Source organism: Stegostoma tigrinum, chromosome 33 (assembly GCF_030684315.1).
Source record: "Stegostoma tigrinum isolate sSteTig4 chromosome 33, sSteTig4.hap1, whole genome shotgun sequence".
In the NCBI taxonomy this organism is placed as follows: domain Eukaryota; kingdom Metazoa; phylum Chordata; class Chondrichthyes; order Orectolobiformes; family Stegostomatidae; genus Stegostoma; species Stegostoma tigrinum.
The window spans coordinates 9,776,974-9,796,868 of record NC_081386.1 but is presented as its reverse complement, the minus strand read 5'-3'; the positions used below and the strand labels follow the sequence as shown (position 1 = coordinate 9,796,868).

The 19,895-nt window shown below is 44.8% G+C and overlaps 1 protein-coding gene across 1 annotated transcript in view; it reads right to left on the bottom strand.

Annotated features, from left to right (window-relative positions):
* The window catches only part of LOC125467232 (multiple C2 and transmembrane domain-containing protein 2-like), a 476,933-nt gene that overhangs the window by 322,299 nt on the left and 134,739 nt on the right, over nucleotides 1–19,895 (bottom strand). The window contains exon 3 of the mRNA XM_048562803.2: nucleotides 617–676. Within this exon, the coding sequence (XP_048418760.1) occupies nucleotides 617–676 (60 nt within the window). The remainder of the gene's footprint in view (nucleotides 1–616; nucleotides 677–19,895) is intronic.

The window sequence follows — 19,895 nt, the reverse complement described above, 5'->3', positions numbered from 1 at the left end:
GGCCTGCACCCACACAGTAGGGATACTATGATCGAAAGGACACATTGACCACATCTCTCCTTCCTCCCTTCGCCAACTCCTCCTACTTACTACCCACTCCCAACTGAATTTAGGGTGTAGGCCGGAAGCATCAGCTTTCCTGCTCCTCTGATTCCGCTTGGTCTGCTGTGTTCATCCAGCTGTACACCTTTTTATCTCAGATTCTCCAGCATCTGCAGCTCCTGCTAACTCTGAACTTAAACTCACCCTGGTCTAAACCCCCCAGTCCTTGGCAGCACCACAGAATGCTGAAGACAGCTCCTGGGTTTTTAACTGGGTGCATTTGGTTCCTTTTGTGCTACTATCGAGGTGAAAACAACCCGGCCTGGCAACTCCATTATAACAAGCCAATGGAAGAGGTTGAATTTGAACTTCCTCAACATATTAATTGCGTAAATGCCATGGTCCATGTTTTTAACTAGCCTCAGAATCTTCAGTTTTACATATATCTTGTGTCAGTCTACTTAAATTCCCTTGAGGGGAATTTGATATGAAGGTGTTGAGCATCGATGTCAATAAATATTTAATTCAAACTAAGGAACTTTCATTTCTTCGGAAATTAAACACAATCATTTACCTGCTCAAAGAACTGTGAACTCTGCGATGATTCGAGGTCTGTGTTTTCACTGAGATCATCCTGAGAGATAAAAGGTTCAATTTAGTTTACATGAAGGACATCGCATTAGGCATTCCTCATCAGTGTCAAGCCCAACATAACAATCGAGGCGTCAATAAGAAATAAAAACAGAAATTTCTGGAAAAGCTCAGCAGATCTGGCAGCATCTGTGGAGAGAAATCAGAATTAACGTTTCTGATTTCTCTCCACAGATGCTGCCAGACTAGGCTGAGCTTTTCCAGCAATTTCTGATTAACAGCATCCAGAGTTGCTTCTGTTTTGGTGAGATGACAATACGTAATGAGAGATGATAAATGGCTTATTGATTTAAAAGGCATACTACATAGACTTGAGGTGTAATGCTTTTTTTTATTGGAGTAAACATCCTTCTAACTAACTGTATTAGTTCAGCATTCCATCAAATCCAGAACTTCATTTTGTAAGAATGTAGTTTGCATAGAATTCCCCAGCTATTAATAGAGTTGATTTCCTACTATCTGCAGCTCAGTAAAAATGACAAATCCAAATAATATCTAAGAGATAAATTGCAAGTGGTACTGATTGTCATATAAGATGGTATTGTGCATTGTACTCACTACTGAACATGTTACTAGTGTCCATGTCACTGCCCCTCAGTACCCTGTGTAATCGTGTCAGTAGGCAGCCAGTTTACTGAAAAACAGTGGTACAGCGCACTCCCCAAAGATCCCTGGCTTCACTTTATGGAGGAGCAGGGCTCCCAAAGCTTGTGTTTTCAAATAAACCCGGTGGACTATAACCTGGTGTCCCGTGACTCCTGACAAAGATGCCAGCAGCAGGTGCCCACTGTGTGTGGCTATCCCGGTGTCATAGTGGGACACTTCTGTACCAACCTCACACTCTGCCACAAATCACTCTTACACGCTCATCTTCTAGATGCCCTCCAGTTTGCCTTCAAGAAGATCTCTGTGGGCTTTTACCCTCCGATTGGCTGGAATAGCGACAGTTTATTCGCTGATCTAAAGCAAAGAAGTTATTGCCAACCCTGCATTCCAACAACGGGAATGTTTAGTACAGTGGGCAGTCACCAGCCCATGCAAACACAGTGCAATTCAATCAATAAGAGTGCAGTAAAAGAAGAACATGTGGATTCAAGACGAGACCATTCAGCCCCTGGTACCTGTTCTGTTCTATCAATCACTTAATCCATGCCTTAGCACCATTCACCTGACATCGCTCTGTATCCCTCAAACCACTGCCTGTGTAAAATCCCTCCAGTCTTCATCAACACACAGAATCTAAAGCCTTTCGGCAGGGAAAGAGACTTCCACATTTCTACCAGTATACAAAGGACCGATCACTCACCAGTTTCTCTACTGAAACATCTAGCTTTAGTTTTAAAATCATTACATTCCCTCGTTCTGGATTTCCCAGGCTGAGGGAGAGACATTTGCATTTATAAAGCACTTTCTACCATCACCAGCTATCTCAAAGACTTTTCGCACCAACTGTACTGCTGTAATGAGGGAAACACAGAAGCAAATTTGCATGCAGCAAGTTCTCCAATGTGATAAAGGCCAGATAGTTCCTTCTTTGAAATGTCAATTGACTGGACAGAACTCTGGGGTGATGTCCATCCGCTTCTTAAAAATAGTGCAAAATTCTTGTCGTAAAACTAAAAAGATTCAGAACCCAAAACGACAGCTTTTGTGCTCCTAAGATGCTGCTTGGCCTGCTGTGTTCATCCAGCTTCACACTTTGTTATCTCAGATTCTCCAGTTGTTCCATGTACTATTGCAGTTCCATGTTCCATGTTGTTCCATGTACTATCTGCAGTTCCCATTATCTCTAAAAAGATTCAGCCCTACTTCCCAGCAATATCCTTCACTGACACTCAATCCCGGTGAAGTATCACTCCCATCTTCACTCTTTAATTTCTTACTAAGATCACTAGAGCTCCCTGTCAGTGAACTGCGGACATTCACCAGATAAAGACTCTTGGTATTTCTCCCCAGTACTCTCAGACACAAGCTAACCTCACTGAGATTTTCTCACTGAACTCCAGGGAAAAATTGGCATGGCTTGTGTCCAGTTACTTGGAGATTCCTAAACAGATCGAATAGATTGCTTCCTTCAAGCTGAAACTGATTCTAGCCTCTCTCCCTGTCTCCCTCTGGGTTATAAAAGCTCAACTTTACAAACTCTTCAGCAATTCTCTCTCTTGGCTATTTGTCTACCCATTCTCATGTCTACTCATACTCAATTACTAGGGGTCACGTTTTCAAGGTGAGAGGGAAAAGGTTTAAGGCAGATATGCGTGAAAAGTTCTTGATGCGGGGGGTGGTGGGCGCCTGGAACGTGTTGCCAGCGTAAGTGGTAGAGGCGGGCACGATAGTGTCATTTAAGATGTATCTACACAGATACATGAATGGGCAGGGAGCAGAGGGATACAGATCCTTGGAAAATAGGCGACAGGTAAAGATAGAGGATTTGGATCGGCGCAGGCTTAGACAGCTGAAGGGCCTGTTCCTGTGCTGTAATTTTCTTTGTTCTTTGTTCATTCAGCTCAAGTCATAAGATGTTTCAACTCACTGTTGCTTTAAAAAAATCCTTTGAAGAGAACTGTCACCTCCACGGAACAAAAAGCCATTTACTTGTCACGTCAATCCGCCATCTTCAATGTTCAATTCTTCTCCCAAATAATGATTAGTGGTAGAAACGTGTACCATCTAAAAGACGCGCTGCAGTAAATCACCTAAGCATTTTCAACAATATCTTCCAAATCCACAAATTCCACCACCAAGAAAGGGCGACATGGTGGCTCAGTGATTAGCACTGCTGCCTCACAGCACCAGGGATCCGGGTTCAACTCCAGCCTCAGACATCTGTCTGTGTGGAGTCTGCATATTATCCCCATGTCTGCATGGGTTTCCTCTGGGTGCTCCGGTTTCCTCCCACAGTCCAAAGATGTGCAGATTAGGTGGATTGGCCATGCTAAGTTGCCTGCTGTGTCCAGGGAAATGCAGGTGAAATGGGTTAGCCATGGGAAATGCAGGGTTAAAAGGACAGTACAGGGTAGGGATCAGTGGGTCTGGATTCAATGCTCTTTGGAGGGTTGGTATGAATTCAATGGGCTAAATGGCCTATTTTCACAGGTAGTGATTATGCAATTCTACATAAGAAAACTATGTTACCAAATTCTCAAAATGTAAACTATGGCAGCTTTAGAGAGTTTGGATTAAAAAAGACCTAGTGGCAGAAAAACATTTCATGAAACCAACAGGGTATCCTAAGAAGTCAACTGGTTCATTGCCACCCTTGAGGAAAGGATGGCCCCTGGCATCCTTACCCCCAAATGTAACTTCTGTCCAATGTCAAAATGGCAGAATCTTAGTTACAGTCCAGTCAATCAAAAAAATTATAACCAGTCCACTTAGCAAGAAATTCACAATTCTTACGCAACAGAATGAAAGGTCATCAGGGTCGATGGGAATATGGAATGTAAAACGCAAATAGATCAACCCACCATCTTCTAAAAAGGTGAAGTAGGCTTGAGGGGCTGGATAGTCTCGTCCTACTTTTATTTCCCATCTACATACATATAAGGTGATGGAAAGCTGGAGCTTTCTGCCCAGTCATTACAGTTCACTCGATGGGCTCAGGATGCTGGGTCAGTCAAGATCTATAATAATCACAGGCTCGAACCCCCGGCCTCAGTGCGGGCTCGAACCCCCGGCCTCAGCGCGGGCTGGAACCCCCGGCCTCGAGGCGAAGCCCAGTGTGGCCTGGTTTGGAAGTGCTGTTATTCTGAACTCTTTTCTCTTTAGTTTTGTAATTATTTCCCCCTAAGAATTTGTACTCAACAATCTGTACATAAGGAGCTTGGTACCTAAGAGTAAGTGGTGAATTGTAAACTTTTCATTGGGCTTGTATGTACTATGACATTAAAGCTAATTCTGATTAACTAACATCCCCCTGAGAGTTAACTAAACATTTGATTTAAAGAGATGGATCTTGAGAAATTTCATTAAAGCTCTAATACCAACTCCAGAAGGACGAGTAATAAATGCCAACCTTGCCAGCGATGCCCACATCTCATGGATGAGCAATGGAAACACTGAGATAAAGAAAATGATAACCCAGGACCATAGTTTTGAATGAATGTGTACGAGACAACGCGACAATGAACCTCATATGAAGCAAGATTACTTCTCAGATATCATTTTGAAATTCTATCACAAAAAGACACTTTGATTTGCACATTTTCTGTTCTATTTCCCCAAAGAGACACTCCAACCTCAGGAGCTGATTTAAAATAAAATCATTTTCTTCCCATCCGCAAGGACAGACAGGCGTGTGCAGCCGTAGGTCTGGAGATAGAGAACATTGCAGATCTCACCAATTCCAGTAGCTGCTAAAACAACCTTCTGATGCCTTTGTTCTTGCCTACACTGACTGGAATGTCCGCTTCTTGCAGAATAAAGACAAAATGGATTCAAATGAGCTGAACCAGTCTCTAGATGAACATTAAAGCACTGTTCGATGCCAGGGAGTTTGAGACAAGGGGCATATAGACAATAGGCATTAGGTGCAGGAGTAGGCCATTCGGCCCTTCGAGCCAGCACCACCATTCATTACAATCATGGCTGATCATCCACAATCAGTATCCTGTTCCTGCCTTATCTTTTAAGGTGGGAGGAGAAAGATTTACAAAAGACACGAGGGGCAACTTTATGTTTCATATGGAAAGTGGTTCAAATGGGGAATGAACTTCCAGGGGAAGTGATGGATGCAGTTACAACATGTAAAAGACATTTGGATAAATAAATGAATAGAAAATGATTGAGGGATATGGGCCAGGAGCAGGCAGGTGGGGATAGATTAGTTTGGGATTATGGTCGGTCCGGACTGGTTGGGCTGAAGGGTCCGTTTCCATGCTGTACGACTCTATGACTTGATAAATGAATTCCTTTTTGTCAGCTGCAATTGGTCATTTATGGAACAATCTGGAAATGGTCAGCTCACAGGATGTGGAGGAGTTCAGAGTGCTGTTGTGGGGTGCACTCCAATGAGTAAGGGATTGCGTAAAACAAGGCACAAGATCTCTAGTGCAAGCTTGCTAACACAAGAAGAAAACCAACAGACCAGCTGCCCCTTTCTTTCATAGGTGGGGCCATTCTGTAGATTCACTGATGGTACTGTGTCCCTCAAACTCTCGTCCCATTCTCCTCCCATTATTGATGCAGCCACATTCCTGCAGCTAGCCACAAGGTGGAGCTAATTTGCAGATCCTGCCTTCACCCACCATTATTATAGGGGTCAAAGTGCAGTTACCCTGGGCTAGGGAGCTGGATGGATGAGAGGGGCTTCAACAAGTATCCTGTCAATGGAGAGGTTGACAGAAATTGATATAACTACAGTTTCACAAACTAAAGTGGAGCAGCATGGTGGCACAGTGGTTAGCACTGCTGCCTGACACTGCCAGGTACCTGGGTTCAATCCCTCCATTGGGCAACTGTCTGTGCGGTGTTTGCACATTCTCCCCGGGTCTGTGTGCGTTTCCTCCAGGTGCTCCGGTTTCCTCCCACACTCCAAAGATGTGCAGGTTAGGGTGGATTAGCCATGGGAAACTGTCTATAGTGTCCAATGATGTGCAGGCTAGGTGGGTTAGCCATGGGAAATGTGGGTTTATGGGGATACAGTAGGGGGCTGGGTCTGGGTGGGATGCTCTTTGGAGGTTTGGTGTACACTCCATGGGCCAAATGGCCTGCTTCCACACTGTAGGAATTCTATGATTCTACTTTAAAGCACAGGGCTCTACAATGGTACACATATTATACTTGGAGAAGCATTGCTTTGGAAGGGTGGAAATCCACACTCACTCACCAAAACTGGACCCCACCCCAACTCCACTGAGTGGGATCCTTGGAATAGGCTTTGAGGGATCATGCCCAGTGAGTAAAATAACAGAACTATCCTTTCTGGTAGAACAGGGAGAGCTGGTCAGCCTGTTTAATGCTCAACTTTTGCCAGGTTGCACTGGAGACTTTGTGCCATGTTTGATGGTAATCTCTCACTCAATGGAGTATAAATAATCTCTCTTATACTTGCATGATCTTTGTGGCCTTAGAAAAGTCTACTGTTACAATTCCAGCTGATGTTAATACTGGAAAAGTCAGATCCCAGAAGTAAACCAGGATGGGTAGATCCTAACATTGTTTATTTTTAAACATATAAACTGTGGTGGTCCGTCTCTGAACATATTCACAAGAGTTAACTAGTGTACTTTTAACACAAGGAATAAAGTGTTGATTAAAGATAAAAACCAAGCTCTATAAAAGTGGACAAAAAGTCAGTATGTATCAGAAAAGGATTCAAACTCCCCTTCTATCCCAGTGTGGTGACTGGAATTATTGACTACAAGATCCTTCATTAGGGTTGTTAAACTGGGCTAATCAGGAAGACTTGGCTGATTAATATTAACAGGGGATTTAGAATCTCCTCAGTTCAGAGCCTGACTCTGAGCTGGCTGGTTACAGCCAGTATACTGTGTACCTGTATATAAAGGGTGACTCAGTGATGGGATATTGGTCTCTGTGCAGTTATTTCACCAGCAACATCCTTAAGAGCACCCGAACCTGAGGAAAGAGTTACCATTATCACCACACTGCTTGCTTAAGCTAGGGCAACTTAAGGTAATTTTCTGCGAAGTTTAAAGCACTACCCAGCACAGAGGTTTCTCAAAACATCTTTGAACAGACTCATTAAAAATTCATTTGATACTTCTTTTTCTTCAGCTAGTATTGCTTTCTGAGGCACCGAAAACAAAATGCAAACTAAACTCACTACTACTGTAAAATGGCAGTAAAAAAATCAGTCTCTTGAACTCAGCCTCCAGCAGTTTATTCCAGATTTCTTACGAGAGAGTTTAATATTTCAGCATCCACCCCCAAAGATCGACTTCTTTCTGGAAGTTTTTCTGTGTGTGACCACCGTCGGTTTCCACTAAACAACAGTGGCTTTTCTTGCCCTTTCAACATAAAATCTTATTAAAATGCAAGTGTAAAAAAAAGGCCTTCAGACTCCACACTAAAACCACAATTCTTAAAACTCAAACTAACTATGGTTTTCTAATTCTTAACACATGCGATATAATTTAAACTTAACATAATATGTAATGTTCTCAACACTCTAATGTTAATACTTTCAGCCACATTAGGTCCTGCTCTCTGAAATTCTCTTCTTAAACCCCTCCATGGCCTGTCCTCCTTGTTGGCAGTCCTTAAAAATCGTTCACTTTAAATCAAGCGTTTGGTCACATCTCATTGGAACATAAATCAGCCAGTAAGATACGATGATCAAAGGTCCATTGGGACAGAACATTCTCGATTTCTCCTGTCATCTCACTATCCAGAAGCCTGGCTCCAATATTATTTGCTCTCTGTTTTGCTGCACATTTTCCACCTTCCACTGTGGAACACTCTGGGTCATCCCTTGGGGTAAGTTGGAACGGATCTGGAGAGAGGAAGCCCATACTTTACGATTTATTAGAAATAATAGGGACTGCAGATGCTGGAGAATCCGAGATAATAAAGTGTAGAGCTAGATGAGAACAGCAGGCCAAGCAGCACCTTAGGAGCACAAAAGCTGACATTTTGGGCCTAGACCCTTCAATTTATTGTTCTTTCTGCTAGTTGAGATTCATAGAGGTTTAGTAGCGCAGTGGGGAGTGCACCTGCCTTCGAGCAGAAGTTCCAAGTTCGAGTCCCGCTCCCATGCTTTATGGCCACAGAAGCAGCATTAACGACAGAGACCAGAAGCTTCATTATCAAGTGTCCAGTCAGCCATGTTTGATGAGCAGCCGTGTCCCTCAACCTATTGGCTTTAGCTTCAAGCTATGGAACTGCTCCAGTGAAAACAAACCACAGGAACAAATAGGTGTCATGTATCTCGAGATATGGCGAGCTTCTAGGTTTAAGTTTATGGGTCATCTTTGCCATCTTATTCAACATAACAACAGGAAGAAGTCATTATACTAATATTTTATACTTATTGCAACTTGGTATTATTTATTTCAATTTCCAGTTCTTTCTCTTGATGCTCTTATTCCCAATTAAACATCTATCTGCCTTTCAAATATCTCAACTGAATCTGCATCTGGGGTAACACAGTCTACATGCGCATAACTCGCTGAGTGAAGCTGTTTTGCTTTTAACCATTTTGGCTCAACTTTTTAAGTTGTGACTCCTTGTGCTGATTGTCACCTTAAAGGGATGGGATGAGATCCTAGCAACAGAGTCAATCACCTCCAGCATCTTATCACAATCAGATCCCCACCTATTCTGCTCATCTCCAGAGTTTTCCACATTTCAAATCTCATCCCAAGTACTGGCATTATGTCTTGCTTCTACAAATTTCATTAACCTTTGAATCCATATGCCACTCCATCCACCCTTACATTCAGTAGCAACAGTGTGTACTATCTGAAAGATGCACTGCAGAAATCCAAAGATCCACGGATAGCACCTTCCAAGCACATGACCACAGACAAGGGCAGTACATACGTGGGAACTTCACTCGCTACAAGGTCCCTGCCCCCCCCCACCCCAATCCAGTCACCATCTTGACTTTGAACTATACCACCGTTCCTACAGTGTCACTGGGTCAAAATCCTGAAGCACCCTCCCTGAGGGCATTGTTGGTCAAACTACAGCACATGGACCGCAGCGGTTCAAGAAGGCAGCTCACCACCACCTTTATTGACCAACTTAGAATAGGCAATAAATGTTGGCCAAGCCAGCAACACTCACATCCCATGAATTAATTTTATGTTCAGAGCATCTGCACTTCACAAAGCCCAGCTCTAGATTTCCGATTTACACTGTATACAAGATGGGGATGAGGATCCAAAGTTTAATTCGTATTCTTCCTATAAGGATTGATTTTACAAAACCTTTACACACCAGAACTCAAGCTGCTAGAAAACTGTGAGATGGAGGTGTCCATGCAGTTTGAGTTCCAACCCAACCTCAAGACTTAAGCATCTAATCTTAAGTGACAACACAGCAAGTCCTGAGGGGCTGAATGTATTGTCAGAAACGCCATCTTTCTGGATTAATCTGAAGGCCAATTCATAAAAAGGCTCCCTGGAGTTATTTTTTCTGAAAAAGGGAAGAAAGTATTTTGCCCAGTGTCCTGAGCAATATTCGTTCATCAAATTACACAAGTAAATCACAGTCACACAACATGAAATCAATCCTGTTAGGAGTGCAACGGTGCTTTCAACATATAACTAAATAACAGTTTAATCCAGCGTACAACAATAGTACTCTCCTATGGTTTGAACCAGACAGCACGGCTTTGAAATTTGGTCACGATTGTGCATGTGCAATGTGTTCCCAGTGTTCCAGAACAACAAGGTTTAAAAATCACATTAACATCGGACCCTGAACAATGAAGCCTACCAATTAGAAACAGCAACTAGAGGGTGGAAGTCAGGACTACCCCAGTACAGATGGAGAAGAGCCTTCATCAGCTAAGTCATTCTGAAATCTAACAGCATGGAAGGAGACTCAACTCATCGTGCCAATGTCAGCTGTTAAAAATAGCAATCCATTGAACAAACTTCCCTGATCCTTCCCCATAGCCTGTCAAATTATTCCCTTGCAAGTATTGATCCAACTCACTTTTGAAAGTTGCTTGCAAATCTGCTTCCACCACCTGTTCAGGTACTGCATTCCAGATAACCAGAAATCACAAACATTTCTCCTCATTTCCTCACCGCTTCTTCTGCCAGTAATGTTAAATTGTTGTCTTTTGGCCACTTACAGTCCTGTCAAGGAGATTTTGATACAATTTATTGCATTAAAATCTCCCTGTCTGTCCTACAATGCAACCTTGACTATACTTCAACAGCTTTATTGACTACAAAGTGTTTGGGACAGGAAAGCTATTATTCTTCCACAAGGCATCAACTTCCTCTTGACATTTAGTGACTTTATTGTTGTTGATTGACCAGAAACTGAATTTGCCACATAAATACTGTGGCTACAGGAACGGGATTAGGAATCACATCCTGACTCCCTGTAGCCTGGCCACCATCTACGGGCACAGGTCGGATGGAATACTCCCCACTTGCCTGGGTGGGTACAGCTCCAACTACATTCAGGAAGTTTGACACCACCCAGGACAAAGCAGCCCATTTGATTGGCACCACATCCACAAACTTTCAGTCCTCCTCACTGATGCTCAGTGCCTGCAGTATGTACCATCTAAAAGATGTACTACAGAAATCCACCAAGGGATCCTGAGACAGCACGTTCCAAACCCATAGCCTTTACTGTTTAGAATAAGGGCAGCAGATGCTTGGGAACAGCAGAACCTGCAAGTTCGCTTCCAAGTCTCTCTCACTATCCTGACTGGTTATCATGCTGGCATTCCTTCTCTCTCACTGGGTCAATTCTCCCTTTCTTTGTAGAACTGTGCATATACCCCACATGGACTGCAGAAGCTCAAGAAGGCAGCTCAACATCGCCTTCTCGAAGTCAATTACTGACCTACTGACCAATTAGAGACGTTCAATAAATGCTGGCCGCATCAGCTGCGCCCACATTCTGGCAGCGAATGGACTTCAAAACCTTTACCTTTTTTAAGTACCATTCAGAAGTAGGTTGCTACAATGGTGAAAACTTGAGGAACAGAAAGATTCATTAACAGCCAACTACCTGCCGGTAGAGAGTCCAGTGCCAAGAGACAATCTGCTATTAACCTCTAAATGGAATGACTTTACCATAATGATACTAAAAGAAGTCAATTAACTTTGAATGTCTTGGTTCAAGGAAACTTGCAGCCTTCCATAAACTAATCTGTCCAGTTTTTATGAACAGCCTCCTCCCTTATATTGTTCAGGCATTTGTAATCCCTTTCAAACTGCTTCCAATTTGCAGATAACCACCAGCAATTTCCATACAACTTTGAATGCTGCCACAGTTTATCTTCTCTTCAATTAGTTCTCTGGGATTTCCACTAAACATTCAGTAATGTTAAAAGCTGAAGACGAGGATACCTCAGCAGAACTTTTGTAGTAACCCCTTCTGAAGCTCCAAACCATCCAGAACAGGGTTCATGCCTAATTTTGAGAATACACAATAATCTATTGGGATGTTGAGCTCTTGAAGCCGCAATGGTGTCTGTTCAGTAGGCACTCTGTTGGGGACTCTCGTGGGATTGGCTCCATTATGTATATACAAATGCTACTCAGGCGACCCATCAGACTCTTCAAAACAGTTACATGCAAAACCATCAACTCTCCAACCTCCCACACCCACACCCCACCAGCACCCCCCACCCACACCCACTCTAGGGTTGCACTGATATTTACACATTAAGACGGAAACATCATGAAAAACGTCAGGAGGTTCTGTTCTAGTAAGACAAGGGCAGTGGGAAGATGGGTAGAGCACTGCCACCACCTGTAAATTACTCTCCAAGCCATCCACCATCCCGGCTTGGAAATAGGTCACCCTTCCTTCAGTGTCGATGGTCAAACTCCCGGAACTCACTCCCTAATGACACTGTAGGTGTCCCTTCATCACATGGACTACGGCAGGTCACGAAGGCAGCTCACCACCACCTTCTCGAAGGTAATTACTGACGGGTAAATAAATGCATCTCTTGTCAATGACAACCCACATCCAACAAACAACAAAGAGCTCAGCTCCCACTCTCTCTAATAGAATTGTGTTACCCACCTACATATGGAAGGCCTTTTATGCAGCCCTGAATCCACAGGAGTGAACAATCAATTCTACTAATTGAAACTTGTACAACTATCAAACAGAACCATATTGTTCCAGTGCCCTGTAATTTATTGACTTAATTTGTGGGTTTTGATGAACTGACACCACCTTGGGGGAGTCTCTATTGTCATGGTGTTAAAGCCAATGTTCTCCCACATCCTACTTACTTTTGAGAATTAGTCGGCCATGTGACTCAACACATCTGACGCCTAACGGCACACGAACAAAATTATTCTTCATCTTAGTTTCATAACAGTATCAGAGAAAGCACAAGTGCAAATAATTAAGCTTCAACTCCTACTGTATTAAAATAAACATGTCAACACTGCAACTCACCCTCTGAATTATCAAGTCAGTTCAATGTATTCTTAGGACTGTTAAAGCCAAGCTGGTAATTATAAATAAAGGTGCAATTACTTTATTGAAAAAAAAGCGCAAAAACTTTGTGCCTTTCTTAGGTTCCTTTGTTCCAGTTTCACTCCTGTTATAACAACAATTCCACGGTGTGCATTCCGCATCGAAACATGTTACCTTCTATTCAAAGGCAAACTTTCCAGGAAATATTCCTCATTCAAAGGCAGATTTATTTTTAAAAAAACTCTCAACAACAAAGCAGTCAAATCACACCATAATAATCTCAACTGGATCACAGGATGTGGGTGCAGTGCCGAGCTTTGTACTTCTGGAGTGTGTGTGGCCCTCAAACAAAGTGGAGGAGAACATGGCTAGAATTTTAGTAGTTGTTGGCCAATATGTCCCTTTCTCCACTGTTGTAGCTTGGTCACCATGCAGTCATTTAGCAACTGTTCTGTGATCACCAGGCTGCAGCCATAAATTCTACTTCACTCTCAGGTGCCCTCAAAACAGGGAGGAAAGCCAACTCAAAGAGCAGTCATCCAATCAGAGGCCACCGGGAGCAATGGCCACTGCTGGGACTGCAGCCAGTGCCTGAAGTCAAGATACCATGGACTCGCAGTTAACCACAGGTTTCCTTGGGGGAGTTGGGGGGGGGGGGGGCGGGGCGGAATTGAGCCCCGGACTGGGCACAGAGTGTCCAAACAGGAGATCTTGCCCAGCTACAAGGTCACCAGGGGTGCAGTTGACCCCCCCCCCGAGATACTAGAAAGAAATATTCCAGCCGTCTCGATTGACCCCGAGCGAAGGGCGGCTACCACTGGCAAAATTCCAGTAGAGGCGAGCAGGTACTGCTGTCACGGTGCCCAATTTAATCGTCCAGCCTCTGAAAGCCGACATCCGGTGATGAGCGAGTGGTCAGCCATTGGAATAATTTTCTGCAGGGAGGCGGTGGGGAACAGGGTTGTATTAATTCAATGACAGAGGTCAGTAAATGTCCTTCAGGGAACTGCAAACTGCAGTGGAGGGCAATCCACATATGAAATGGGGCCTGCTTGGAAGGTAAAATGTTCCAGCCATTCGTCACATCTTTTCCATTTCTTTAGAAGCGATTTAACTGTTTTGCCTGATTGACAATTCCACGATTACTGCAACATGTGACTGAGAAGTCATTAGAAGATGTGCCAAATACAGCTGAGAATTGCTCTTTCCTCATCTACCTATTCCCACATTTCCTACTTGTCTGGTTGGAACGATCAAAGTGTCTACCTTTGCAGAGGAAATGCAGCCAAGCTGTACTGCATCACAACATAACCCACAGTTATGGAGTTGGAGTTGACTAGACTGGTTTAAATTTAAACAATCAAACAAGATCGACAATTCACAGTTCCTGCTCCACACCAACTGTGGTCGAACCAATCAACAACATCTTCTCATGTTACATAAATTGCGAACTCCTTTCCAAATTAAGTTTTTCATGTATCTCAGTCCTGATGCATACGAGGCTGAACGCTTCAGCTTCATGTCTCTTTCTAGCAATGTTTCAGAATTAATCCTTGGTCTACTTACAAAGGGATCAAGGGAAGAAATCAAATCATTTTTTGGGAGTGAGGAGGGAGCTTTGAAATGGAGAGGGGAGGACATTCAGCCCAGTGTGTCCATGTTGGGAAAGTGAAGTGGCATTCAGGTCACAGTCAATGCGTGTAAACACACAGAAATGACTGAGAAATGGGCTTTTGATCTCTGAGAGAAAAATAAGAAAATAAATCAACAAAAAAGACTATTCACTTGACAAGCTTTCTTTGAAAGCAGTAACATAGAACGTAGAACTGTGCAGCACAGGATCAGGCCCTTCAGCCCACCATGTCTGTGGTAGCATGTGATTTTTGCAGCACTCCCAAACAAAGTGTACAACCCGTCATTTTTCACCATGCTGTATTTGAGGGGATAAGAGATCAATGAGCTTCTAGACGAGAAAATTTGGGCTCTTTTTGAATGTAATACACTGTGCTCATGAAGTACTAAGTCTAACTAAGAGGTTTATCTCACCACTGGCAAATCTTTTAGAGAATGCAAATGTACTTTTGTTTCACCATTCGTGAAGCAAAGAAAGGTAGACAGTGGTCTAGGCCTGTTTGGAGATTAAAAACTGGTCAGCAGATTGAAGGTCACACCCAAAACTAGGCCTCATGTACTAAGTGTCGCACCTATCTTGGCTACATTCACCTTGCAGCTTCTGTGTTTGACTCCTTAGATGGCAGTAGACATGATCTGGGAGTGAATGATTGAGAGGGAGGTTAAGAGTGGACTGTGGGCCACAGACCATCCATCCTCCTCCTAGCCTGACAGTGAAATAAGTTTAAAAACAAAAGATTTACATTTTGGGAGCGGCCTTTGAGGACTGCTGGTTGGATCAAATGTTGAGCTGAAGAACCTGTGACACCAATTCCTCCAGGTCCATGGCCAAGCATCATCCAGACTGTCGACCCACAAGATCCCAAAAAAGGCAGTAGGCTCCCTGTCAGATGCCTGTTTTCAGTGGCCAATAGCTATTTACACCAGTCGAACAATATGACAGTGGGAATGCAAGTAATGATGAGGAAAAGGATGTGGTGGCTGGTATTATTCTTTTTCTCTTGCTTTTTCTTAAATGGAAAATTAGGTTCATGGAGGGCAGTTTTACACCACTGTTGCCTATAGAGACCGAGGATGTGCAGGCTAGGTGGATTAGCCATGGCAAATGTGACTCTGATGAAGAGTCACCTGGACTCAAAACATTAGCTTGCTCTCTCTCCATGGATGATGACTGACCCCACCCCCACCCCATGTGATCTCCAGCACATTTTGTTTTCAGGTAAATGAGGGGTTACAGGGATATTGGTGGGTTTGGGTGGGATCTCTTTGATGGGTCAGTGCAGACTCGATATGCTAAGTGGCCTCTTTCCACACTGTAGGAATTCTACAATTCTATATTGGCCTCGACTCAAGTTACACTTTCAAAAAATTGCAAACTCCGTCACCAATTCATGTGACATCAAAACTGCCCAACAGCATTTGTACGTACTTTTCTCCAATTCCAACCGAAAATGACCAGGAATTTCTTTCCATGTTTAGTGCAGCTGATGCAGTGTGCCTTCGACATGGGAGCAGGTGTGGAGAGATTCCGGGCCCGTTTGGCTGCCCGTGCAAATTTTCCGTGCATCTTACCTTGAAGAGGGTGGAAAATCTTGGGAAAGCACAAACTGGGTGTTCACCCAAATCCCCAGAATGGCCTTGTCACCATGCCAAAATATTGCATTCCGAGGCTTATCCCAGCTTTCCAAACAGGTAGTCACACATCTTTACTCATTGGTGACACTGGAGGTAGCCAAAAAGACATTACATACAAGTAATGGACTGCGCAGGAATAAGTCATTCAGCCTAACTGCCCCATAATGCCCCCCATCAACCTCCTCATAGCCCTTTTCATCCACTCCTGTCAAACATTACGATCTGCTTCCTTCTCCTTTGTGTTTATCTCATTTTTCTATATGTGGAATTAATCAGAGTTGGAACTGAGCAACTGCAGTGTAATTTACCGCACAAGGTCATGCTAAATCATTAAAAACCGGCACAAAGATCTTGCCTTTCATGGCTGCCAGTTTTGAATGACAATTTTACAATCCTGCTTCAGTTTAATGTACATCTCATCCATTCTTAATAATTCAAATACCACTCACGCTAAATTCAAAGGCTGCATGACTTCTTTTGTGTCATTGCTATGGACTAAAATCCTGATTCACAGCAGGATATCACCGGGAAATGATTCAAAGTTGTAAAAAGAAACATAAAACTGCATGAAATTTATGGCTTGGAAACAGACCTTCCAGTCCAATAGGTCCACAATGATGTTCTTTCTTCCATCTAACACAAACAGCATTTACTGGTCCACCTATACCCATTCTTTATCAAAAAAAAGGAAAGCAATTGCACACAACTAGAGACTCTCCTCTGTTGATAATAAAATGTGAGGCTGGATGAACACAGCAGGCCAAGCAGCATCTCAGGGGCACAAAAGCTGACGTTTCGGGCCTAGACCCTTCATCAGAGAGGGGGATGGGGAGAGGGAACTGGAATAAATAGGGAGAGAGGGGGAGGCGGACCGAAGATGGAGAGAAAAGAAGATAGGTGGAGAGGAGAGTATAGGTGGGGAGGTGGGGAGGGGATAGGTCAGTCCAGGGAAGACGGACAGGTCAAGGAGGTGGGACGAAGTTAGTAGGTAGGAGATGGAGGTGCGGCTTGGGGTGGGAGGAAGGGATGGGTGAGAGGAAGAACAGGTTAGGGAGGCAGAGACAGGCTGGGCTGGTTTTGGGATGCAGTGGGGGGAGGGGAAGAACTGGGCTGGTTTTGGGATGCGGTGGGGGAAGGGGAGATTTTGAAGCTGGTGAAGTCCACATTGATACCATTGGGCTGCAGGCTTCCCAAACGGGATATGAGTTGCCGTTCCTGCAACCTTCAGGTGGCATCATTGTGGCACTGCAGGAGGCCCATGATGGACATGTCATCTAAAGAATGGGAGGGGGAGTGGAAATGGTTCGCGACTGGGAGGTGCAGTTGTTTATTGCGAACTGAGCGGAGGTATTCTGCAAAGCGGTCCCCAAGCCTCCGCTTGGTTTCCCCAATGTAGAGGAAGCCACACCGGGTACAGTGGATGCAGTATACCACATTGGCAGATGTGCAGGTGAACCTCTGCTTAATATGGAAAGTCATCTGGGGGCCTGGGATAGGGGTGAGGGAGGAGGTGTGGGGGCAAGTGTAGCATTTCCTGCGGTTGCAGGGGAAGGTGCTGGGTGTGGTAGGGTTGGAGGCAGTGTGGAGCGAACAAGGGAGTCACGGAGAGAGTGGTCTCTCCGGAAAGCAGACAAGGATGGGGATGGAAAAATGTCTTGGGTGGTGGGGTCGGATTGTAGATGGCGGAAGTGTCGGAGGATGATGCGCTGTATCCAGAGGTTGGTGGGGACGTCCGACACTTCCGCCATCTACAATCCAACCCCACCACCCAAGACATTTTTCCATCCCCACCCTTGTCTGCCTACCGGAGAGACCACTCTCTCCGTGACTCCCTTGTTCGCTCCACACTGCCCTCCAACCCCACCACACCCGGCACCTTCCCCTGCAACCGCAGGAAATGCTACACTTTCCCCCACACCTACTCCCTCACCCCTATCCCAGGCCCCAAGACGACTTTCCATATTAAGCAGAGGTTCACCTGCACATCTGCCAATGTGGTATACTGTATCCCTTGTATCCGGTGTGGCTTCCTCTACATTGGGGAAGGCAAGCGGAGGCTTGGGGACCACTTTGCAGAACACCTCCGCTCGGTTCGCAATAAACAACTGCAGCGCCCCGTCGCGAACCATTTCCACTCCCCCTCCCATTCTTTAGATGACATGTCCATCATGGGCCTCCTGCAGTGCCACAATGATGCCACCCGAAGGTTGCAGGAACAGCAACTCATATTCCAGGAACCCTGCAGCCCAATGGTATCAATGTGGACTTCACCAGCTTCAAAATCTCCCCTTCCCCCACCGCATCCCTAAACCAGCCCAGTTTGTCCCCTCCCCCGACTGCACCACACAACCAGCCCAGCTCGTCCCCTCCACCCACTGCATCCCTAAACCAGTCCAGCCTGTCTCTGCCTTCCTAACCTGTTCTTCCTCTTATCCATCCCTTCCTCCCACCCCAAGACGCACCTCCATCTCCTACCTCCTAACCTCATCCCACCTCCTTGACCTGTCCGTCTTCCCTGGACTGACCTATTCCCTCCCTATCTCCCCACCTGTACTCTCCTCTCCACCTATCTTCTTTTCTCTCCATCTTCGGTCCGCCTCCCCCTCTCTCCCTATTTATTCCAGAACCCTCACCCCATCCCCCTCTCTGATGAAGGGTCTAGGCCCGAAACGTCAGCTTTTGTGCTCCTGAGATGCTGCTGGGCCTGCTGTGTTCATCCAGCCTCACATTTTATTATTTTTGATTCTCCAGCATCTGCAGTTCCCATTATCACTCTGCTCTGTTGAGCCCACTTACGATTAAACCCTTTCATTGTAATTTTTCAGAAACCCATTTGCGTGGTATCGTGGCTCAGTGGTTAGCATTGCTGCCTCACAGTGCCAGGGACCCGTGTTCGATTCCACCCTTGGGTCACAGTCTGCGTGGAGTTTGCACATTCTCCCCTGTATACGTGGGTTTCCTCTGGGTGCTCCGGTTTCCTCCCATGGTCCAAAGAGTGCAGGCTAGGTGGATTGGCCACAGGAAATGCAGGATTATAGGGACAGGGTAGGAGGTGGGTCTGGGTGAAGTGCTCTTCAGAGGGTCAGTGTGGGCTCAATAGGCCAAATGTCCTGCTTCTGCTCTGTAATTCTATGTGAATTACCACATTCCCCTATTTTAGTTCTACAGTCACGTGACAGGGCTCACATTTAAACACTGGCCCAGAGCATCATGCTGCCCCAGAAGGTGGCTATCTGCCCATCAGTTGAATGTAAGCTCTCCACGCAATCATCAAGTCAGCCCACCTCTGTACTCTCCTCTAGATCTGTGTGTTTCATTCCATCAGGTGCTCAACCAATTTCCTTTTGAAACAATTTATCATCTCTGCTTCCACCAACCTCCAGGTCATTACAACTCACTGCATAAGTACAAATCTCTGACGCCACATCTCCCCTGTATCTCTTGCCCAAAGCCTTAAATCTGTCTCCCATAATCCATGCAGCCACTGTTAATGTGAGCAGCCTTTCCTTTCTCTATCCCATCACAACCTCGTACACCTTCATAAAATCTCCCTCAGTCACCTACACTCAACGGAAAATAACTCCAAATTAGCCATGAAGCTAATATCCTTCTGGTGAATCTCCTCTGAGCCTTCTAGTGGGCCCTCACATTCTTTGGAAGGTGCTGTGACCAAAAGCAGACTTCTATATGCAGCCAAACCAAAGTGTTATAAAGTTCAGCATTTCCTCTCTGCTTTTGTTCTCAATAGCTGCATTAAGTTGAAGACTGGATACACTTTGCTAACAGCTCCCTCCCGTCTTGTGCGTGGGAACTCCCGGGCCCCTTGTCCCTGCACATTC